Below are 25,595 nucleotides of genomic sequence, written 5' to 3' on the forward strand. Positions count from 1 at the left end.
GCAACAACTCCTTTGTCTTCAGATCCTTGTGCTTCTTCTCCGTCTTCTCCTTATCCTCATTTTGCCTGTGCTCGTAATACTGTGACATATTCAAAATAACAGAAGGAGAAGAGGTGGACCAGGTGCTCTCTGAAGCCTGTAATCGAGTCGCAATCTTGGGAAGCAAATTTGAAACAAATCTGTTAACAAACAATCAGACACCTCCCTCAATAGACAAATACTGCCCACTATAATCCAGAAACATATTTTCAAACTGAGTGAAAAAATCAGACACACTCTCATCTTTCTTCTGATAACAAGCCGAGAAATTGTCCCAATCAACCTTTCTCGGTGGAATAAGGGAATGCATATATGTTATAATGCGACCTGGCAAAGTAAGTATCTCTGCCCTAAGCTTATCACCTGGCCTCCTGTCCTGATCCCATGCCTTTATCTGATGCCATGTACCGCCCAATTCTGCGACATGATCCTGTGTGTGCACTTGTCTCCAAATATCAACCGGAACCAGCAGACCAAAAAATATTTCAATATCCGCAAGCGTCATTACTGTTGAAGAGGTTGCCTCAGTCAATTCTTTATAATGTGCAGTAGGATTTTTCCTAGGGACATGTAACATTTCCATCGAGTATAAGCCCACAGTTCTTGGAAACGACCAGCCTTACCTGGTCTGATAACAGCATTATGCTGATCCCTTAACTCTGGGATCTCGGGGTGATGTATAGGGGGAACCTCCCGCATTGAATCGGAGATACCGTGGTGGAGCTCTTCTCAAGCAGCCTTCCCCGATAGGCAATCAATGTCATGACACTACTAAAAACTGGGCCAAGCTCCGTATTACTAGCATATACCTGAGCCTTAAAATCATATAAAATCTGCGGTGCTGCATTATTGAAACACTGCTCCCAAAAACCGATCAAAGTAGCCGACATGTGCTAAAGGGCATGCTGTTGTACAAAAGGCTCATAATCTTTCATCACATTCCACACATCCTCCACACTGTAAATGGGATTTCAAGCCCACTAGGTAGCTTGATTAGCTACTACCTTTTTCTCTTTATCTCCCACATCCTATTGCACTAACGTTTGCCCCATACGTACTGGTGTCCCACTACTCAGTAATGTCGGGGGGATGAAAGAACAAAGTGGGAGTAGTAACTGAAGTAACAGGCACCAATGTTGCTACTGGCTGCATCGTAGGTGTAAGGGCTGGTTAAAGAGACATCAAAGCAATAGGAGTTGCAGGAGTACTAACAGTCATAGTTGCCGCAGACGGCGAGGACAAAGAATGACAGGACAGACATTCGTTGTTTTGTTTCATTGAGAGATACCCCTGATGAAGGGCTCTGGTGTAGCCCGAAAAGTCATTGGGACATACATACATAGCTAGTCTTAAGGAATGAGAAGACCAGCTTTTATGTGAAAACTTCTCTGTCAACATTCATGTTTTTGAAATTAAATTGACTTGATTGACTTTGTGTTTTTGAGTTGTGTATGTTACAGGACTATAACTTATAGTAAACCTATATCAATGTTTGTTCCATGATTTGCTTGATTGTGAAAAAACACTCAAAGTGGAAACATGTGTGTTTGATCCTTTTAATGGGCCACAGTAGTGCACACTGTGTCTAGGGCATTCCCTTAGGATACTGTATTTTATTCGGGGTGAGGGTGGATCCTCCTCACAGAGTGCACACTAAGCTTGGCAAATCAGTATACTCATGTTAGAGGTTTTTTAGATTTAGATCACATTAGGAGTGCAACATAATGACCTGTATACACTTTTAGAAAGTTAGCATTACTTTCCTGATCGATTTGGTCTCTGGGTCACATGACCTGGTCCAGTGTGACCAGATAGCCACAGTTGGCACTTAATGCTTTTAGGTGCTGTTTTGCACTATATTCTTTAAGAAATCTACTGATTGGATTTCTGTCTTTTTGGTCTTGTTTCATTTATTAAATTCAGCTCTATTTTTCTAACCTGATGTAGATCCTTTTTGTGCAGTGTTTTCACTGTTTTACTGTTCGTAGTGGTGCATAAATGCTTTACACATTGCCTCTAAGTTAAGCCTGACTGCTCTGTGCCAAGCTACCAGGGTGTTGAGCATAGGTTAACATAGTTTAATTTGGGGGTTGCTTGTGCCTTATCCAGACAAGAATTGTGGTTGCTGTTTGACCAAGGCTCACATGCCAGTCAACCAGTAACCCAATTTTTCACACTGCTATAGTGCAGTGTGAGCAAGAGCGTGCAGGTAGAATGTCTAAAATTTTATTTTGAACATGTTCTACAGCTGTAACCGTTAGAGGCTTTAAATATGTGTCTGGAAATATTTCACTGTTCTCAGGTGGAGAGCTCCAGAAAAGGCAGTAGGAAAATGCGATAAACTGGAGGTCATGCATAGAAATCCAGGTAAGGTAAACTCTGCATACATACTTCGCTTGTCTGGTACTTGAGGAAATAGTAACACAGTTTTACCTTCACACTTCTCATACTTTATGTCTATGCTTTCAGCAAATTTCTGTCTCTTTTGAAATTCTCAAATTATTCCAAGACTACTCTTGGAAAATTCTGATATTGAAGTTGTCTCAGGGTACTCATACTCTATGTGGAATGTACACAAGGTGAATATTTCGTACAAGGTTTTAGTACGAATGTCCATTCCACATTTACAGTTATTTATTCTTTTATTTCCCAGTAAGAAAAATGTTTTCCTTTCCCTTAATGCCCATTAGATTTGGGATTGCTCCCAATCCAAATACACAGTTACTCTTGCCGATAACAAATTTAGATCCGCAAGCAAGATATTTCATTACAATTGTTGGTGAACACACCCACACTTGTAAGTATTCATCAACCTTTACAGTGAGACCTGCCCAGTGCACTCACAAACCCATCCCAGTAACTAATGTAATTTCTGTATTTTCAAGTTAAATTTTCACGGTAAACATTTCAACCTGCCACAATTCTTAGAATAAAAATTGGGAATTTCAGGGCACCAAATGGAAATATTGCGAACCCAAATTGGACTTGGGTATGGAAAATCATTTGACAGTTGGGTTGTCAAAACCTCCAACTGCCCCCCTATTCTACATTACTTTCTAATCCCCTTTAATCTATTTACAATGTGCCACCCTTTCCCATATAAACATTGTGATTCTGAAGATATGCTAGGAAATCCTTCCTGTGCTCCATTTGTTCCGATTAGCCCTCAAACCCTAAGCCTGCTAATCTCTCCTCCAGAATACTTTTTGCCTACTCTCTATGACCTCTTCTTTTCTTTTGTTTTTGATCCTCATTACTTCAAATCAGCTGTAGCTCATACCATGACTTAAAATGATCACAACTGTCCCACATTTTTTCCAAACATCTTCATTGACCAGTAACCACCTTTCCCTCTTTTTTGGTGAAGCAAGCTGTTACTGACGGAACACGCAGGAAGTTAGGCAGTTCTGGGCAGGAAGTCAGGCAGCAGCGGAGCAGCAGCAGTGGTCGGGTCTGGTCCGCCCCCGAGGTCAAGCCGACGCGAGACCGGGACCGGGGTTTCGGGGCCAGTGTTGGCGGCAGTATCGGCGGCAAAAACCAGCGCAAACCCAGCACAGTAAAATGAGACTGTGTCACCGCCTCCATACCCCCCCCCCCCACATTGACACACTGACACATCACTGTACTTCCGTCCTGTGGCTGTCCACGAGGTTCTGGATGCGTGGCCAGCCAGGCGGGCAAAACAGGAGAAACCGGGAGGTGACGGCGACGTTGGCATAACAGACGGAGAGGCGCGGCGTGAGGTGGAGAGGCGAGAGGTGAGCCGATTCAGTACTCCGTTCTGGACCTGCCATGATTTGTTCGGACTTTGACCTCGACCCTGTCCCTGAGTCAACCTAGATTTTAACTCGGGCTTAAATCGGACACAATCCCGACTTAACTCAATTCGACATCCTGTCAAGGAGACTAGATTATACCCAACAATGCTATCTCTGGACTCATTGGCCGAAGTCCTCTGGTGACCCAAACACACATGACAATCAAATCTTTCTCCAGCTTAGGGGACGAGGCAATAGACCGCTTGCTACTGCTTTATATACTGTCATATACCCTTCACTTAAGCTAAACCAAGCTAAGCTAAGCTGAGACCAACAAAGCTCCAACCCGCTCACACCGAAAGTCTCTAACCAAAAATGCAAGGTCCCCAAAAGCTCAATCACTCAATAGAGCAGCAACATAGTGCTGCAACAAAGAAACTGAGACAGCTGGATAGAAATGAGGTTGGGGAAAGAAAGGCAGTGCATTACAAGTTTTATAAATAGTAAAAAAAAAAGAAAAATAAGATCCTCAAAGCACCGCCTAATACATACAACAGCAGCCAGGAAAACACGGGAGCAACAGATTCAACGACCAACTTGGAGAATGAAGTGCTACTAGAATTGAATAGCAAAATTAATGGAGCTGCGTCACCATTTGTGAAAGCACCTAAAACATCCAACCAACCCAAAATCTTCTCCAAATTTTCTTTCGTAAAAGACGCAGGGGCAGTGCTAAACTTCTCCTACAAAATACAAAGGGGACTCCCCGCCCCAGTAGACCCAGATAAAACTCTGTCTAAAAGGAATAGAGACAACAGCCATAACGGCAATGGAAAACAGCAGTGCCAAGCATTAAAAACTGACGGAGTTGAAGAAGGAACACCTAGCCATGATAAGTCCAAGATCGGTGTCGAGATCAAAATCAAGTAATCAATAACAAAGCTTGCAGGGTTCGGAAGGGGGACCCTATCATCAAAATGTTTGAAAATGGGACCAAAGATGCCAAGCAGATATTAGGAAACGTATTCATCACCAATTTCCCGAAAGCACCGAGTCTCCCACTGGAACCAGTCATAACAATCCGGACTTCCCTTCAATTAAAGCAAGAAGTAGAAGAGACAAATCCTGATGTAATAGCAAAAGCTTCCATCTTTGACACCTCTTCAGAAGGTAAAAAGGACACTATTACGACAGCTGGAATTTCAACAACTAGTGAGAAAGCAAGGGATCCACAAAAGTCCCCAGGCCAATTATCTCTTTTTCACATTAGTCCGTATACAAAAACACAGAACCGCCAGTATCAGGAAAACAACCCAATGCCTACTATCTCCGCCGTCTAAGGGTCGGAAGTTTATCAATCTATTTCCACGCTCAAGATTTCTAACCACAGAACAGAGACAATCAGTTTGGAAGAAGAGACTCCTAACCTCCAAAAAAGCAATCACTCTTCTCTTACAGTGGAAGAATGGGAAAAAATGGTTACTACATATTCAATGGGAAAAGGTGACACAAAATATCAAGATGCCGGGAACGTCACTAAGGACAAGACCGAGGACTGACTAACAGAAGAGAATGAACTATGGGAATCCCTATTAAACACCATGCAATTATCAACAAAAGCTTTAGAATATCACTCCGACAAGATGGATATCCAGTTAACCATTCTTAAATGCCTAGCTATGCAAGTCACAATTATTGACAATAAACTCTCGGAATTTAACAATCTGATTAAGAGGGTTCAATCCGAAACGGCAATAAGCTTCCCAAGCTGCGCTTGTTATTCAATTATAGATAAACTTGCCACATTACCGGTAGTAATGGGAGACCTCCTAACTGATATAAAGAAAGCAAATAGCAATAAAAACAATTGAACTTAAAAGAGGGCAAAAGAGATGGAGAAGGAGAAGGTAGCTCACCAGAAAGGGAACCTTACTTCAATTAAAGAGTGGATGCTTCGCACTAAGATAAACAAAAAATGCAAAGGAAAGCGCAAAACACACCTTCCACCAAACAAGGAGTCACTTATGGGTCTGTACAACAAGAATCATTCCAGAATAAAGGCAATCTTAGGGGGAGCACGCCCATGGGGTCCGACAGAATAGGGCTCCTCGACAAATCTCTACAAGAAGAGCAGCATTTGTGTGGCCAAGTTGAGCAGCACTGCAATCCAGACGAAGGAGACACACAGTTCCTCAAAAGGCAATCATCGAAACAACAACGCAAAATGAAAAGAAAAGGGAGGAACAAAACCTCCTCCATAAAATCCTTCTTCCAAATAACAAGTGAATGCCCACCGGGGGACCTGATAGAACAAAGCGAAATCACAATAAACCAACTCTGCAAGAGAAGCTGACAACTAGCAAAGAACCCTGCCCAACGGGAACTGAAGACACAGGAAAACCATCCTCGTGTGTAAATAAGATAGCTTTGCGAGAAAGAGAGACCCCACAGGCCAAAGACCTGATAGTGTCCAACGTAAGTAAATTGGACAATGGCAAAATGGGGAAAACTACCTGCAAGGGAGACACTGGTAAGAAAATCTTGACTGAAAACAAACTCTCAGTAAATAAAAGCCCAACAGATCAAGCTGCGGAGCGTACGGAAAAGTATAAAATTAGGGAAACCGACGCCCACGAGTCCGCAGCAGAAAAAGCACTAAAAACGCAGGCAGAATCAGATGATATCAACTTTGAAATGGACAAAGCAAATCAGGTGGGATATGAGTTCCACCCACGCCGAAATTTGCAGTGGAGTGAATTAGACTCTAGAATGACATCACCTCAGAATATTTTTCGGCGGAACGATTCAAAAACAATCCTATTTATTCCGGAGTTTAAATTAAAAGGGGGGGAGATATTCTAAATAGAAGTAATATCCCCCAATTGCTAACCTCCATCAGTAATTTAGCAGGCATTGTTACACAAGATTTGGACTCCGTAGAATTTGTACGACTCATGCATCTATCAGAGCAAGAAATAACGAAAACTACTTGGACCACGGGGGAGATAGTGGAAAAAATATTAAAAGAGGACCACCAGTTAGAAGCATGTGGGATTCGTATAAAACTAGTTCACCAAACTGGTAACCCGGAGCCATTACTTTGAAATCACCATGAGCATAACACATTTTTTAAAGAAGAGTAAGGTCTGGTGCGCCTACAAAATCTGTGTTAAAAGGTACCCGAAACATCACTGTAGAAATCATGGACGAAGAAATCCCGAGAGCTGGGGATAATTGCGAGATGGATACATCAAAAGACTGGTCTTGGGTAGCTAAAGCCATTAACAATAGACACTCTGGCCTATGAGAGATTACGGAACAACAAAAGAATGTACCCTATCTAAAGCTTTGCTCTTGGAACATAAACGGCCTAGGGTCTAAATCTATGAATGTAGACCTACTGATGTACTTCCAGCAGTTTGACTTAATCCTACTACAAGGAACTTGGCTAGCAGAGCCATTCCATCTCCAAGGCTATAAGTCGTACCATCTTCCAGCAAGCAGAAGCTTCAAGTTTGGGCACCTGAAAGGAGGACTTACCATATATACATCAATAAAATGAGTTATCACAGCTAAAGAAATATTGAAGAAGAACTGATCAAATAACGGAATTAATGCAATACAGATGGAGATAATAGGCTCCAGACAAAACAAACAACAGTTTATTCTGGTTAACATCTATCTACACCCGAGTGGAAAGAAAACCGGTGCAAAATTTCTAGTGTCGGAACTAACGGGACTTATTACTGAAGAGGCGATATCGAACTACATGTTACTCTCAGGGAAGGCTGGGAATGACCAACTGGCAGAAGACCAACTTCTTGAAAGGGGATCCCACCCCAAGAAGAGTGTAAGTGGGGCAAACAAACCAAAGGTATCTAAAGACTTATTGGTGGTGCTAACAAGCCTAGGCTTGATAGCATCAAATGGTAGATTTCCTGATGATCGCACTCTATCAGCTACTTATCACAACTCAGTGGCAAGCACAGCGATAGACTACACTTTCCTATCTCTTTCATTTCTTAAATCAGTTATTGATTTTAAGAGCGGAACGCAAGAGTGCAGCAACCATTTGCCACAGGAGCTTACACTTATGGCTCACGGAACAGCACTAACATGCCCAATTGAATCTCAAAACTTAACAGTAACATCACATTTTAATAGGATTAAATGTAAAACTGTCAACCCAGAAAAACTCTTGTTAGGGAGCAAAAATCTGCTGGGAAGTTCACAAACCTCAAGATGGCAACAGCATTAACAATTGGGAGAATTTCATAAAAAACTTAAGCTTAGCTAGCTCTAACTTAAGATCACAAGCAACACCTGCTAATAAGGACGGCGAAGAAACATCCTGGGGCATATAAACGATCAAAGAATAAATCTTTCAACAAGCCAAAGTTGCAAATTAAGGTAAATTAAAAGGGAAATTAATAGATCAATTTGCATACTGCATCTGCGCATACTGCGCCAGATGGGCCCGGACGTCGGCACACAGAGAGAACTGAGGAAGTTAAAGTGCAGAAAAAATAAATTCATCTGGCAAGCAAAACAGGAATCTGCAGAGAAGATATGGCCCAAACTATTATATGATGTAAAAACAACAGTGCCAGATTTTGGCACACAGTGAATAATTGAGACAATCCAAGGGCTCATAAAATCAACTCGTATATAACAGAGGAATCCTGGGTAAAGAACCTGTTGTATCACTTTAACAAAGAAACTTGCGGAATTATTCAAGACACCAAAGCTATCAACTGTAGTCTGCAAGCCCAAAACCATCTGATGCGGAGGCCCACCTTCCATGCACAATTAAACAGATCAAGAACCGAATCATGAAAGGCAGGAAAGAGGGGGCCCCCGGCCTCAATGGAATACCACCAATTTTATATAAACAGAACCCGAATTATTGGGCAGAGCAACTAAGGGTCCTCTTCAAAAACATTTTAAGAGCAGCAAAAATTCCAGATTCCTGGAAGGGATCAATTATTTCCCCTATTTATAAAAAAGGCAGCTTGGGGACAGTGACCAACATCCTTGCTCTTTCACTGTTAATAGACGCTACTATAAAAATGAAAAAGCCACTATTCACCTGTTTTATCGACTACTCGTCGGCCTTTGAAGTATAGACAGGGGGAAACTTTGGGCCAAACTATCCGGCTGGGATATAGACCCAAAGCTCTTGAACCAATTGATTTCACTTCATTCTGAGACATGGGTTCAAATAAAACTAGAATCAGGTAACTGTCTATCAAGGAAAATAAGGACCACAAAGGGGCTGACTCTTTTCAACCTCTTTCTTTTGGACCTTTCAGCAGAGCTCAACATCTGAAAACATCATGCCCCAAACTTGGAAGGTTTAACACTGTCGAACTTATTGTACACGGACAATCTAATACTGATAAGTAGAACCCATTGTTGGTTTGCAACATCTTATAAGCACCACAAGCAGTTTCTCAGACAAGACGGGCTATCAATAAACTTAGAAAAAGCAATGTGATGATACTCAACGGAAAGGACAAAAAACACTATCTTCGATGGGAACTGCGAGGTCAACCGCTGGAGGTGGTAAAAGAATGTAAATACTTGGGAATAACCTTCTATAGAAGGGGATTGTTCGGACACCAAACAGCACTGATTAAAACAAGAGGGATCACACTGGCAGTGGCAATAACAAACCTCAAGCAAAAAATAGCAGGTCCGAGTCTAACTCCTCTATTAGAGGTACTTCGAGCAAAACTGCTACCATCTATCACTTATGGTAGCGAAAGTATGAGAGGGTGAGACAAGACATTCTTGGACAAAGTGGTGTCAAAAATAATACGTATAATATTTAACCTCCCACAGTACACATCACCAGCACAATTAAGGCTAGAGTTTGGCCTCCAAAAACAGCAATTAGCACGTAAGGGTGCCTACACCAAATGCTGGTACAAAATAAAGGGAGCAGAGCAAGGCTCTCTGAATTCATATTTATGGAAAGAGCTGGAAAGGAATAAAGACAGCCCTGCAATGATCGACCTCCAAACGGCAATAAGTTCTCTTGCCCTACAAGACCTCTGGGAACTTAATGGGCCTCATAAAATCTTTAAGAAGCTTGTAAATTAAACAGTAAAGCTACTATCTCTGGAGGAAGACAAGGCCACATTGACTAAGAGGGCTCACAGGTGGTTTGGTATTCAGAGTTACACAAGTTCTTTGTCTCAAGCTTATTTGGGAACAGGGTTCTCAAGAAAAGTGAAGGAATTCTATTTGAAATCGAGGATGGGAATCCTACCAGTAAATCAGCACCTGCCGACTTGGAAATGTATAGAAACAAAAATAAACTGCAGAATCTCTGGCGATTTTAAAGAGGACGTCCTGCATATACTGTGTAGCTGTTAAGCTCTAGACAAAGAGCGAAGACTTTTATTAAAACCACTCTGGAACAAAAGACGGATACGAACACGTAGGCAAGCACTAATAGCCAGCTTTGAGGGAAACAACACTCAGTTAGCATGTAGACTGGTTTGATTCATGAATATAGCAAAAACCAGGTTAAATTTAACTACTAATTGACGAATCATTCATAGCAGGCCACAATCAAAAAGTAGAATTAGCTGCATAACCTTTAATTGCTAAGTTCCGTCTAACGTTTTATACGCGGACTACTTGTGCCGCTACTGCAGATTTGTTATGTGCTTCAGGGTATAGAGAGCGGAGACCGACTTTGTTCAACAACTGTTAATTTTGAATGTTCAGGTTCTTTTATCATATTTTAAACCTTGCACAGTAATGGAATTTCATATGTATTTTAACAACTTTTGATCCAGTCTAATCGTAATTCATGCGTACTTTCAACATAGACTGTCTTTGAATGTAGTTTTCCTACTGCAAAGATTTTAATGTATACCTTTGTACCTTTTGTACCTGCTTTGTACCTCTCCCCAAAATATCCATTTGTCCTCTATCTCAGTTCACAGCTGTTTGCAGAATTTGATTTTCATGATACAATTTTGGTCACCCTGGACTCACTAAAAAACCTCTGACTCACTAGAAATTACAGAATACAGTTGTTTCTCTTTCTTTCTTCTCCGTCTTCTGGCATTTCTCGCACTCACTGTACATACCACATACCATCTAGGGCCTTCCGTCAAAGCTCAGTCTTCCCCCTCCCCTGAATCGTTACAACTGGTTACTCAAGGGATGCAATTACTCAAGAATACTGCATCCAGATCCACTATTAATTTCTAATTTTCAACCAGAGTTTCACCCAGACATTTCAGTTGCTTTCAGCAATTTAGGAGAAATTTGTTGTGGGGTGGTATCAAAATTAAAATTGCACTCAAAATGGAGGGCCTAGAGGAGTATGAGAAACAGAAGGAGCAGATAATGGCATTCAAGTGGTGTTTTAAACCAGTTATCATAGGGGTGGATTTACGAGGTAGAAATCTGAGGCGCTTGTAATGAGGCCCTATGTCCACAAGCAAATATTTTTCCCACCTTCTCTTCCTAACCACCTCAGGATTCACAGACATTTGACACTGGACTGTTCTTCATCTTCTTCCCTGTAACTCCTTTAAAACTGAGATTATCTACTTTCCAGCATCTTGTGCCTTACACAACCTACCATGTTTCCCTTTGATATTCTTGGTTCATTCATGATTGCCAGGAACCTTGGCTTACTCTTTGATTCACACATCCAGCTGGAGGAATTCGTCCCAACCATCGCTACAGCAGCCAGATACCAGGTTCTGAACATCAGAAAGATTTGTTCTCCCTTTCAATTCTAGACAGCCAAATATCTTATTAACTTCCTGGGAATGAATAAACTTGCTTATTGTAATAGCCTTCTATTTGGTTCCCGTTCTTTGCTTTCTTGTTCTTGAATAAAGTTATCAATTTCGCTATATGAATCCCTTTTAATCTCCTCTGACATACTCCTAGTACGCCTAGTGGATATCATCAACAAATGCAGTATCCTATACAGGCAGTGAATATGCATAAGCAAGAACAGTGGTGTATGTATATGTCAATGTGTTTATGTCTGCATTTGTTTAGCCTCCACTGCCTCTATCTGGCCTGCCTATGCTTTGTCTACTGAGAGAAAACTGCTCTAGATTTGTAGCTGTTTGGGGGATTGGGATTCTAGGTCTGCATCCTAGAATGTTGCTGGTTAACTCACAGGAGCTTGCCGTTCTAAGCAGATATTGAAGTGCTTCTTCTGTCCTGATTTGAGTCGTCGCAGTGGAACCCGGGTTTCGCCGATGAACTCATTGTGGCTCAGTTTATCCTCATCACAAACGGATATTCTAGAAGTACAAAACAGGGGTTAGTTACACTCCCACTAGGAACAGTAGCCCTACTGAGACCTGGCACACATCAGTCAGAGACCTGCGGCCAAACACACAGAGACCTAGCACACACCTCAAAAGGAGTCCTAGTACACGTATTTAAGAAAAATACTTAGTAGTCACATTAGCAATCTACATATACTTCTCAGAGACCTAGAACAGACCTTTCAAAAACATTGCTTGAACTCCACAGAAATCTAAACATAGCTCCCCTGTAGACCTGGTAAACACCTCTCAGCGACCTACTGCAAAACTCACAAAGACCTATACAGATTCCAACATGAGGCCTAGTGCACATTACTGAGACACAGCAATTCAGGGGGGATATCCTAAACCTAGAGTACACCACTTATAGAGCTAGAACAATCCTTTCAGAAACCTATAACATACCTTTCAAAGACAAGCGACATAGCAATATGCAACAGATAAACGCAGAAGCATTGAGAGGCTGATCTAGAACAGACTAACTTAAAATTTACACTTACAAGCTAGACAATACCTTTTAAAGATTAGATACAGACCTTAGCAATCAAGAATAAATCAAAAGACTCAATAAACTCTTCCGGGATCTAGTACACACCTCTTATAGATAGAAAACAGCTACTGCAAACAAATGTAGACATTGCTTTCATGCTTAGAATAGGCTTCTCAGAAACACACAAAATACCACCTACAAAATTAGAACAGGTTTCTTAAAGATCCATGGCATATGTCTCAAATCTAGAACACGTACTTTAGAAATCTGAAACAGCTGTCCCATGTGGATGTGGTATACACTTCTAAGATTTAGAAACAACTTCTCAGAGACCTGCAACTGACCAATCCGACCTAGAAGCGACCTCTCAGAGATCTAGGTCAGACATTGGAGAACCAGACCAATAAGTCTCATCAAAAGTAACATCTATTACTGATATCATTGTAGGCCTGGTCCTTACCTGAGGATTTTTCGTGCCATATCCTCTGCAGTGATCCCACAGTATGTGAGATTCTCATTCCAGGTTGGATTGAGCGTATTCCTCACAGTTTTCGTCTTTAACTTGTTGGCCTGCAAGTCAAAAACATGACAAGGTCAGGCATGCACCAGCTTAGGCCTGGCCAGATCACATGAAAGACAGCCTGTACAATTCAGAAAAGGTGAAAGGTATCTAGCACACATGGTGTCATTACTTAACACAGACTGTGGGGGTCTTACAATTAGCACAGAAACCTAGTCCATTAACTAGGGGGTATAAGCTCTATGGACATCTAAGACAGGTTCTGAATGCAGGATATTTCAGACAAGTTGAGATCTGCATATATCCGGTTCTTACAGTCACTATGTGGACCCTATGACATACTGTAGACTGAAAACAAGAGGTGGCCAAACTAGGCATAGGAGTGCGAATGAATGGCACTTTTTTAGGTTATCTGCTATTACATGAACTTGTTGCATTACTATTGATCCCAAATCAAGAGCGAGGGACCCACCAATCAAAGGGGAGGGGTACCAGAGAAGACCTTAGTCAGACAAAATGCCCCCTTTGAGGTAATAGAGTCTTACCACACCATTAACACACACACAGCCTTATACCAATAAGATGACAGTGGACTTAGAGGATGTAATCAAATTAGGCAAATCTAAAGTATATAAAAAGTTTATTCATACATAAACAATGTCATATACATCACAGTACATAATAGAATTCATTAAACCGTCCTAAACCTATATAATGCAATATGATAGTTAAAAAAACACTATAATAATTCAATTCAATTCAAATTCCTTTATTTGGTTTCCAAAATTTCATAGAAAACCATAAAAGTTCACATAAAAACATATACAGGCAGTATATTTAAGTCATCAAGTTACAAAACTCCACAAATATTTCAGAGGGGCGATTAAAATACAATAAAAAGATCTAAAGAGATCAATTATAAATTAATACAGGATTTTTTAAATAATTGACCAAACATGAATTTAACCAAGATTTGATCGGTGAATGACACAAAACTTCAGAAAACAGGCAATGTTTTTAGCATAAGCTTCAACTTCCAGAAATGGGAGCGTGAGAAATGCAGGGCGGCAGCTACGCAAACCCAACATTTTTAATATTGGTAGTATTCATCGGTTCCTTGGGTCTTTGTAAAATTTGCAAAATAAAACTATATGGATCAGAGACTGTGAGGATACTTTGTCACAAGGGCAGACAGAAAGGTTCTTAGACCAATCATTTGGTTGCAGAAAAGTCACCAGACGATGGAAGATATTAAACCTGAAACGGGTCAGTAAAAATTTCTCATAAGTGTTCAGCTTGTAGGTTAAATAAGGCTGCACTGTAAAAGTGGTTTGAATAGATAAAATGTGCTGCACTGAACATTTTTGGACCTCAGCAGAAAATCGTAACTGCTCCAGATGTGAAATGCATAGCTTTTTCATTTCTTTCCTGGATAGCTCCGAGATAGTTACCGGGGGATGTATGACGTTTCAACGCAGGCCATTACAACGCCTGCCTTTACAACGCGGTTTTTACATCGCAATCCATTACAACGCATAGTGCTTTTGGGTGTTGGATAGTGAATAGTTTAATTTACTATTCAAACTCCAGTCCCCGTGGACACTAGGGAAGGTTATTGGATAGTAAATTAACCTATTCCCTATCCTAGAGCACCCCCCAGCGCAATGCGTTGTAATGGTTTGCGTTGTAATGACCGTGTTGTAATGGTAGTGCGTTGTAAAAGTTTCGTTGTAAAGGTTGTTTACCGTTACCGGGAAATGAAAATATTTTTCTAGACCTAGGTCATAGAGGAATTTTTTAACATAGACAAACCAACTGATCTTGTGCACTTTTTCAAGCATAAGGCAATCGCGTAGGAGACTTCGAGACAGTTCATACTGTAAAGACGACCAAACACGATGCCATAGAAGGATTGGTTGGAGTTTGATGGTATCTGATATATATACCATCACCAATTTTAAGTGGCAGCAGTAGGTCGAAGAGCTCTGAGGGACAGCGAGCAGATATCTCAGAAAGCTGTTCTCAACTTTCTGAAGAACATCCTGATTGGCATGACCCCAGACCCCGGCTCCATAGCATGCTACACTAATGCACTTTGCTTGATATATCTTGATCATTTCGGTTGGTGACCTCTTCCCTAGCTTTTGTGCAAATGCTACAAGGGCGGTGGTAGCCCTGAGAAATGATAACTTTCTCGCTTCAATGGCCTGTTTCCATGAGGACTTGTTGTCTATTAAAATCCCTAAATAGGGATAGGAGTTTGTACTCTCCAACTTAATATTATTAATACAAATATCCTTTGTTTTATTGGATCTTGTTCCTGAATGCATTACATACGTTTTTTTAATATTAATACTGAGATCCAAGCTAGCCATAAAACTGCGATATCTATCTAAAACGCGTTGGAGCTCCAGGGGAGTTCTAGCCAAAATCACGGCATCATCGGCGTACAGAAGTGCCGGTATTGGGCGAGAGCCAATGGAGGGCAGGTCCTGGATCCCTTCCAGAATAGCTGTTTCCGGCCAGTTGGTATAAAGGGTGAATAGGAAAGGAGCTAGGACACAGCCCTGCCTGACCCCCTTCTCAACCCCGAATGATGCGGTGAGTTCTCCCCTCATCCTGTACCTAACTCTTGCTGGTGCGCCCGAGTAGAGCTCACAGAGAAAGTTCACCAAGGGTAGATCTACACCCATTTCCAAAAGGATCAACCATAATTTGGTGTGGTTTACACAATCGAAGGCCGCAGTCAAATTGACGTAGGCCATGTGTAAATACACACCCTTGGCTCCAACATATTTCCCCATTAAAAGAGAGAGATTTAGGGCTTGCTCCACAGTGCCCAGTCCCTCTCTAAACCCCTACCGTAGGTCGGAAATTATATTATGATCATAGACCCAATCCTGGAGATGTTCTAAGAGGATGCGGCCAGCAACCTTACCAAGGGAGTCTAAAAGGAAATTAGGTCGATAACACGTTGGGCTGTGTCGGTCGCCCTTTTTAAAGATAGGTACGAGAATTGAGGCTGACCATGATTCAACTAAGCCTACGTCGTTGGCAGCTTCAAGTACTTTTGTGAGAATGGGGGACCACAGCTCCAAGTTGTATTTAAAAAGATCAACCGGGACCCCGTCGGGGCCCGGTGCTTTCAAGCCCTTACTGGCTAGTAAAGCATTAACCACTTTCAAATTCGTGAATGCTAATGGAATTGGATAAACTGTTTGCTTTAAGAGTGATGCCCGCCCATCTGTTTCAATTTGCTCGGGATGTTCCTGTGAGTCCGAGCTAAATATCTGGGTGTAATGCCTGACCCATGTTATGTCATCAAAAGCGACGTCTATCTTGGGGGTCGCTTTCACATCTAAAAGGAGAGGGGTTTTGAAAACTCTCCAAAAGTTGACACTATCATTCATAGAGCAGCTCTTGTGGAGTTGGTCCCATAAATCATTTTTTTTATTCTATTTTAAGGGTTTTTAGGGCCCTATTATAGGCCTTTCTGAATCTAACAATTTCATCTTCATCCTGGTTAGATTTATGGAGTGCAGCTTTCAAACTAGAATACGTTTTTGTGCACTCTTTATTAAACCACCCTTTGTTGGAATTCCCTTTATTTTAAAATTTTTGATGTACGACATCTTGTATGATTCTAGTGATGCTTATATAACTAGACAATATTATTTCATGAGGGGTATCAGGGTTTAGACATTTCTCAATTTAGGGCAAAGCTTGCTTCACTACTTTAAATTTAGTTTGAACTGGGTCGGTTTTCACCCATTTTATAGAAAAAACGTTTAATCTATCTAGGTTCAAAGTTTGTTGCCCCAAAAGGCTTATTGTATTGGGCTTCGCCAAAATGGTTGGTAAAGTTATTAAAAGGCTGTTAGGGAAGTGGTCACTTATAGCATTATTAATGGTTGAAAAGACCCGAATAGTGGGCTCCATGTTATATGAAACAAAGATAAAATCAATTATACTAGAGAGCCCCCTGCCATTAAATGTAGCAGAGAAAGGGACTGAAGGAACCACCAGCTCATTTGCAAAACCCAGTTCCATAGCAGTATGGGTGTGGAAAAAGTGGGTTAAATCATTTTTATGCTCGTCCTGGATACCACAGTTTTTGTTATTACTATTCGTACAAAGTGATAAATTAAAATCGCCGCCCCAAATTAACATAAAGGATTTATTTATATACTTGTTTCTCAAATCTTGTAAAAAACGGGAAATGTCATTTAAAACAGTGATAAGATCGGCCTGCTTAAGATTGTTATAGAAATTTACCAAAAAGTAAATGGCCAATTTATTTATTCTTAACATAAGAATCTGATAATTGCTCTCCAATCTCAGCGGGACTATATCCTTAAGTTCCAAGGTGTTTGAAATTAACGTTGTTAATCCCCCCTTGGGTCTGCCCGAAGTAGAAGGTAAGGCATTTGAGGAATAAGTTTTATAGCCCTCAAGATGGATGGGGATAGTTGTCCATGTTTCTTGTAAACACACAATATTGTGTTTTCCCACCAGGTCTAACCAGATGTCATTTGTCATTTTAGAACGAAGACCTGCCACATTCCAAAAAATGATGTTAAGTTTTGAATGTCTAGATCTAGTGGGACCTATGGGGTCTTGGGTAATTATCTCTGTATTTAATATAGGAGCCATCAATAAAGCTTTACCCTCCGCGAGTTGCAGCTGGGGTCCCAAATATTCAGGAACTAAGGTCTCTACTAGAGAGTGGTGTTTTAAAGTTGGCAAATTAGTTGCGCCAAAAATACTAGAGCAGTTAGGTGGCATTTGCAGTTCAATTTGAGGATGGACCGGGCTAGGGAAAATGGACAACGATCCCGAAGGAAAAAATCCCTATTATCCAGTCAATCGTTATCTTCCAAGCCTGAAAGCAGGTTAAATCTGTTGTAAGTAGAAACAATCTGCGTTCGGCTATGGTCGGGGACTGAGCGCCTAGCATTAAAAATACTTTGGTGGTTTCTTCTAGGGGGATAAAAGAAACTTAGCGGTAGTATGTTAATCCCAACTGCATCTACGAAATGATTCACACCCTCCCCAAGAATTTCATTGACCAATAGCGGGGAGCCAAATGTCAAAACAATACAATCGCCTGTTACCATTTTTTCACGATGTCCCACCAAATGTACCCTTCTCACCATCTTAAACTCGTGGAATAATTGCTTGTTCAAACCTACCCTACTGCCCAGCCAATGTAGAGATTTATTTCTAAGGGATATCCAAGATTCCTCTTCAGCCACCTTGTTTTTTGGGACGCTTCCCAGCACAACAATGTAAGGGGTAGTGTCCGGGGGAAGATCTAGGTGGCAATCAGGCGCGAGGGAATCCCCAGGAGGAAATGGATTTGAGGGATCTTGTTGTTGAGATTGGGAGGGGAAAGTTCGTTGTAAGTGGCCTGACGTTCCAGAGGGACTTTTAGAGGTTCTATCACGATCATTAACTAAAATACTAGGAGAAGGACGGGATTTCTCATGTTGTACCTGATTGCCCATATTTACTACAGACCTATTTTTCCTAGGGGAATTTCCATTTACAGCTCCCTCCCGATTGACAATGGTTCCAGTTGGTGCGTGATTTGGTTTCCCAGTGGGGATATTGCCACCCATGCTCGCAGTGCCTTGTCTACTCGAACTTTGAGTTTCAACTACCCCTTGGTTATAATTGCTGGAAATAAGGTCCTCAATAGTAGTCAGTCTGGATGATAATTGATCCAGCCTGACCCTCAAATAGAGGTCTAATCTTTCAACCAGAGAAGATAGATTCTTAATATTAGTATGCGTTGAGAGATTGCGATTTGGTCCAGCCTTTCGCTTAACTGGACCTTTGTTAAGCCCTACCCGTTTTTCCCAAGTGGGGTCTGTTTCACAGGTTTTTTCACACTGGAGGGTGGGTGGGCATTAGCGTGGACTATGCTTTTATTGGTTATTTGTAAATCGGTGGGGCATGGATTCTTGGACTTTTTTGGGGGAGGTTGCGTAGGGGAATCACTATCAATGAGTAATATCTCATCTGAGCTTGACTGGATGCAACCATTAGGGGCATTTTTTGTGGAATTCCCTTGCTCCAATTGGGCAATTTCATCTAGCTGGACTGGATCCTAACTTAGCCTAGAAGAGCCTGCTTCGATTGATTCTTCAACTGAAGAGATCTGATTGTCCAAAACCCCCACTGCCCCAGTAAGATAGTTCAACAAAGTTTGCTGGGAGTCAGCAACTGACTTATTACCCCGGGGAAGTTTGGGGCTCAATAGCTTCCTCTTTCCCATTCTGTAGTCAACAATCTGACCTAGTTGCAAGTTACGCTAGTGAGATTTCTATCAAAATCAGACCAAATCTCCCATTATCAATACACTTCTTGCAAATAGGAATAAAAATTAAAAATGTGTGATGGGACACAAAACCAAGAGGGTAAGCCCTGCCCAGCCTCAGAAGGTCACAGACGGGCAAGGACGGGCCCGACCTTGGCCCGGGCTTTGCCCGTGGGCCGCGTTCAAATTTATGTCCCCGGGGGTGGAAAAGCTGCTGCTCGCCTCTCGCGAGACCGCGCTGCCCTCTGAGAGATGGAGCCCTGGGCAGCGCGCGGTCCGCGAACACAGCAGAGGCAGAGCTTGGCGGCAGCGAGTCCAAGACAAATGGGGGGCCCTCAACCACCACAGCAACAACGGTCCAGGGCACGGGCAGAGGACGGCAAGAAAACAGGTGGGCAAATAGATTCAGCTCAAGGGCGCTCCAAAGGATTTTCCCACGCCGCGGGAGCCCACGTTCAAATTTATGTCCCCGGGGGTGGAAAAGCTGCCTCCCACGAGAAAACGTGCTGCCCTCTGGGAGATGGAGTCCTTGGCAGCCCGCGGTCCGCGAACACGCCTAATCACTTTATGATAATTTATGTAATGACCAATTTAGTGATGTTCCACCGTATGGGTATAAACGCGGTGTAATATCCCCATGTGTGGGGTTTAGAGTGCTGTATATTGAGGGCTTTATATTCATTGTATCACAAGTTCTACTCTATTTCAGATTGTGTTGCCGACAAGGCTTCTGTGGTGAACTTTAATGCACTGTGTTGACCGTTGGGCGTAAACCTGCCTACGAAGGACTTGATATTCGGTCTAGGTATTCCTGCCCGAAGGTAATTGAGGCAGCCATTATTTAAATAGAGACGTGTGCAGTCCATTGTAATGGCATAATTAGCTAATAGTCAGATTCTCTTGTATAGGTATTGATGACCTGGAGTACCTATTGATAATATTTACTGGGAGGCATGCTTATGCCCGAAAAATACAGGTAGATTGTTTATACCTTAACATACTGGTAATGTTGACCTTAATAAAATCCTGGGTAACATAGACAGCAAGTGTTTGGATTTTGAGGCGCAATGGGGAAGCATAGGACCCTATTATGGAAACCATGTAGGCCAGATCATCCATTATGTATTATATGTGGAGGTATGATGGCTGATGAATTATTGGAACGATCAGTGATTATCAAAGAATGGGAAAGCAGAGCGTGTCTTGCCCATTTATTAATTGAATATCTGTGATTGGAAGGTATACATTTGTGGTTGTATGTGTAGGCCTTATTTGAACCACTGTTGTTACAATTGGGACCTTAAGTGACTTTCCTGAAGAAGGTGTTGGCTTAAAAACTTATGCCCACCGAAACGCGCCGATGCCCTATGGAGAAAACCACATAAAATTTGTGAGTACAACTGTTATGGATGGAAACATTTGAATAACTAGTTACTGATGTCTATTTCTGTTTCCTGCTTAAATTGTGGTTTTCTTTGTTAAAAAGGAAATTATTTTTCCTTCCTGTTTTGTTCCCAACATTCGAATTTATTATTTTGTACACAAATGTGTGGTTTTTAATGGAAATTATTTTGTCTGACTAAGGCATTACTATTGATTCTGCATAAATGTATCTCATGGATCGTATAAAAATCTTATGCAAATGCGGCCTTCGTGGACCTACTTCATACACGACTGGTGTATGAAGTTTGGTCGTGTTGAGGCTGGTAGGTTTCTGTCACAAACTCTAGGCTCTTCTTCATTTGTATGGAAGGCGATGAGAGAGGCCAGACTCTCAATGCTGCTGCAGAAACTGCAAACTCCATTCTGCTATCTGCCCTCCCAGCCCTTTGTGAAGTGAGGTGTGGTAGCATGGAAAATCAGCTGTCACTGATGCAAGCTGTGGGACAGATTGTTGAAATCAAACCCTGTGTGCCCTGAAGCCTTGTAGGACACCAGGCGTAGCAACACTGCATCCCTGCTGCGTATAGAGACTCGTTCTTCTTTTCTAAGCAACAGTACTGCATCAATTTAAAGTGCTGTACCCAGAACGTCCTCGGAGCCATGCCTGCACAACATGAGCGTCAGGTGAACATGGCCGATAAGCCAGCCCTGGCTCCCTTCTGCATTCAGAGTCAAGTGTAAAACTTTATGTCCGTGGGTGTGAGTGTGCCTGGGAGGTTGTCACTATTTATCGCACCCAATAAAGAAGACAGTTTGAGACTTATCGACTTATCGTGTGTGATAAATTGCACATTTCACAATTTGTTGCATCCACTGGAGAATAACACGCACATTTTGCTTAACACACCAACATCTGCATGTCTCTGCTTTGTTTGATGACTTCCGTCTTGGTTTCCAGTCACATTGTGACATCATTCACTGGATGCCCCTTTTATCATGTCTGTTAATCACCGGGTGCCATAAAGTATGGGGTGGTGCAAGGGTTTGGAATTTTACGGCCATTTGTAATAAGGCCTAAGGATTGTGCGCACATTTACTGATGCAAACGTCCTAGGCTGCAGCGTAGCAGCAGACCAGGTCTTGGAGACAAACCAAGGCCTGGCCTGTGGCTACACTGCAGTCAGAAACCTGTATACAGCCACATGGGAGTGACCAAAAACTACCCACTGTATACTCATCCTAATCATCTGCCTGGACTCTAAGTACTTTATATAGAGATTTCCCATTATCATGTTTTTATTTCACTATTCAGCTGTCTGAAGTGTCCTAAGTGGCATGCAGCGCTATACAAAACTCAGAAATAAAAAAAAAATACCAGCATGCGTTCATGTCTTTCAGTGTTTCCCAAACTATAATTTCTGCTCAGAGAGTCTGTGGAAGTCTTTTTAATCATTCTTGGCTTGTTCTTCGTTATTGCTGAAAGAACTGCAAAATACTTAATTACTTTTCAAGGCCTGTGGCACTCCTTCTTAATTGAACCCCAGTTATATTTTCCATTTGATTTACCTTGATCAAATTCTTGTCTTATTGAATTGATTGCATTGTCTGGACAGTGAATATTGTATTCACGGGCCATCTATTTACTATGTCGCCTTATCTCTTCTGATGGGATGCCATAATTAATCATTCTAATCAAACAAGGGAACGCCTGGGTATACCTTAGTCCTTTTTACATACAAATTCGGCACCTCATATCAAAGACTGGGGCCAAATTTCACACTTACCATCAAACTAGCACAGCACAGACTGGGGTAGTCCTACAGCCAGAATTACACTCTAGAACATGCTGGAGGGTCTTGCTGTCAGTATCCCAATACAAAACGAACTGGAACGTCTTAGAGGCAGTGTTGCAATCTAGAACAGTTGTACGTGATCTAGAGAAGACTGCAAGGTCTTACTACCAGGACTCCATCATTGAAAAGTATAATGCAAAGTGTTCTGGTCAGTATCAAAATATGGTACAGACTAAGGAGTCAGACTCTCAGTTTTGCCATTGAGCTAGACTGGAGGGACTTGCAGTCTTCGTTATAGCTTTATTGTACATGATTATTTAAAACCTTTACAAGTGTGCAAGAAAAGAGAATCCATGTTATAAAATAGACAGATCTTAAGTGAAAAAAATCGAGTTTTAAATAAATACGTAAAATGCCAAGCTGATTTTCAAGTGCCTTCGGGTACTAGCAGCATTATAATTACATTTAACGAGTCTAAGAGGAAGCACAACTATAACTATTATATTTATTAGTCGACAAGGGTAAACAGTCCGTATTATAAAATAGACAGAAGATAGTATGAAAACAGGTTATATTTTGATAACATTGCAGTGACCATGTACGTATAAGTGTAAATGATCCAATCTCTCTACGGTCTTATTAACTGTTTGAATCACTGGTGAAATATTAAGTTCCTGTATACGTTCCACTGCTGCTGTAATCCTGACCCCAGATAAATGGTTTCTGGTACTTTTGGGATGTCTGCCGGAGGGAGGGTATGTGAGTGCAAGCATTGAGTCTTGTTCTCATTACTTTTATAACCCAAAACTACCCCAAACTGTTTCGCCAGATCTTCCACGGCTGGGAGAGCTGACCGTAGATTGCTTGTTAAAATCGCATTGTCTTCAGCATAGGCCAGTGTTTTATAACTGATATTATTGACCATGACTGGTTAAATATTCGGATCCGCTTCCAATTTATTTAGAAAGGGATCTATATATAATAAAAATAGCAGTGGGGAACAGGGCCAGCCTGCTTCGTCCATCTACTGATGCTGAATTATTGTGATGCTTGTCCAGATATACGGATATGAGCTGTTGGTGTTATATAAAGTGCTTGCACTGCTTGGATGAATTCTGTGGCAAATCACTTCCACTGTAAAACAGACCACAGAAACCGCTAGGAGACCCGGTCAAACACTTTTTCAGCATCTAACAGGATCATCCCGAGCGGTGACTTAGCGGCCTGTGCCCAGTCAAAGAGGGCGATAGCTTGCTTGACATGATCCATAGTATCCCGACCCAGGATAAACCTGTGTTGACGTATAGATACCAATGGAGTTAGGACTGCACCCAGCCTAGAAGCGATTATTTTCGAGTAGATCTTGCTATCTGCAGTAATAAGTGAGATTGGTCTATATGACGCCGGATAGAGTTCAGATTTGCCTTTTTTTTAACACCATGATGTTAGTCTTCTGCCATAACTTGGGTCTGACCCAACTGAGCAAGTTGAAATAGAGATAGCAGCTTAGGACCAAGCATCTGCCGGAAGTTTCTAAAAAATTCTAAGGGACTCCCATCTGGCCTACAGCTTTTCCCACGTCGAAAGAGATTATTGCTTCCTCGATCCCCTCCCATGAGATCGGGGCGGCAAGCACCCCGTTTTGTTCCGATGTATTTTTTGCCGTGAATTGTTCTCCTAAGAATTCCTTAATGCTTGCCGAAGAAGCTTCCCCTCCTGGTGTATATAGTTGAAGCATCCTGTATCTTATCAGATAGGTCTAAGATTCTGCTAATGCTATTTGCAGCCCCCCGCTGTTGGATGCGTTTAGCCAATAATTTCCAAGTGTTTTCCCCAAGTGCATAAATATCAGATCTATGCTGTATATATTTAGCTGCTATCTCTTCCGCAAAATATTGATGTATTTTAGTTTTAATAACAGCTATAAGCTGTTGACAATCATCTGTCATTTGAGCAGCCTTGATTTTCCTTAAATGCTCCATTTCAGCTAACCGTAGATCATCCATCCACCCCCTGATCATTGTCTTGATTGCCCATTGATGGTACAGGGAGACGCTCAAAGTCTCCCCCGTTGGGCTGCTTTGATCGCATCCCACACAATAATTTTAGGAGCAGTACCTTTATTTATATTAGATAATTCGGTAATCCATTTGGCCATGTGTATACCATATGCTTGGTCCAATAGCAGCTTCCTATCAAACGTCCATGTAGGCAGAGCTCTAGAAAACCCACTTAATGGAAGTTCCACAATTAACAGATTGTGATCTGAGATAATTCTTAGATAGAGTTCTATACTAGCCTTTTCAGCTATTTGACATGAGATAAAGAAGTAATCCAGCCGGACCAATTTGTTATGGGGCACTGAAAAAAAGTAAAGCTCGAATCTCCCGCTCTATTTCTATGCCAAAAGTCCACACGTCCGTATTCCTTAACTAACCCCTGTAGAGCTCGGAAAGTCTTACTCTTTCTGCCAGAATATGAAAGATTACCAGCAAGATTGAAGCTACTCTCTAAATAGATGTTAAAATCGCCACAGAGAATTAGCGGAGATGGCCAAGCAGCTCATTCAATACTCAGATGATTCAGTACTTCAGGGTTGTCCAAGTTTGAGCCATATAAGGAGAAGATAGAGAGTGAAGCACTGCTTCATTGATCACCCATCAACCCAGTTTACACTCCTTCTTACGTTTACATGTTATAGCACCATGCTTTGCCAAGATAGCTACCCCGTGTGGTAGTACCCTGACAGGTACAAGCCAATAGATCAAGACCAAGATCTCTAAACCAGTCTTATTTGCTCCATGCTATATGAGTTTCTTGAACTCACAGCACTTCTAATTGCTTATGCCTTATCAGTTTAGCAATTAAATTCCTTTTTTTCGATCATTAAGACCACAGACATTTATTGAACAAATACGTATTGTGTCCCCTCTAACCATTTTACTTATGGGATGCAAATTCTTTCCCTGAGCTCA

At 41.6% G+C, this 25,595-nt stretch overlaps 1 protein-coding gene across 1 annotated transcript in view; it reads right to left on the minus strand.

Annotated features, from left to right (window-relative positions):
• The window catches only part of DOC2A (double C2 domain alpha), a 1,310,014-nt gene that overhangs the window by 375,683 nt on the left and 908,736 nt on the right, over nucleotides 1–25,595 (minus strand). Inside the window, exons 5-6 of the mRNA XM_078650546.1 lie at nucleotides 13,063–13,172; nucleotides 11,959–12,085 (exon numbers count right to left, since the gene is read on the minus strand). Of these exons, the coding sequence (XP_078506672.1) occupies nucleotides 11,959–12,085; nucleotides 13,063–13,172 (237 nt within the window). The remainder of the gene's footprint in view (nucleotides 1–11,958; nucleotides 12,086–13,062; nucleotides 13,173–25,595) is intronic.

The sequence above is a fragment of the Lissotriton helveticus genome, chromosome 7, assembly GCF_964261635.1.
Source record: "Lissotriton helveticus chromosome 7, aLisHel1.1, whole genome shotgun sequence".
NCBI classification, from domain to species: Eukaryota; Metazoa; Chordata; class Amphibia; order Caudata; family Salamandridae; genus Lissotriton; species Lissotriton helveticus.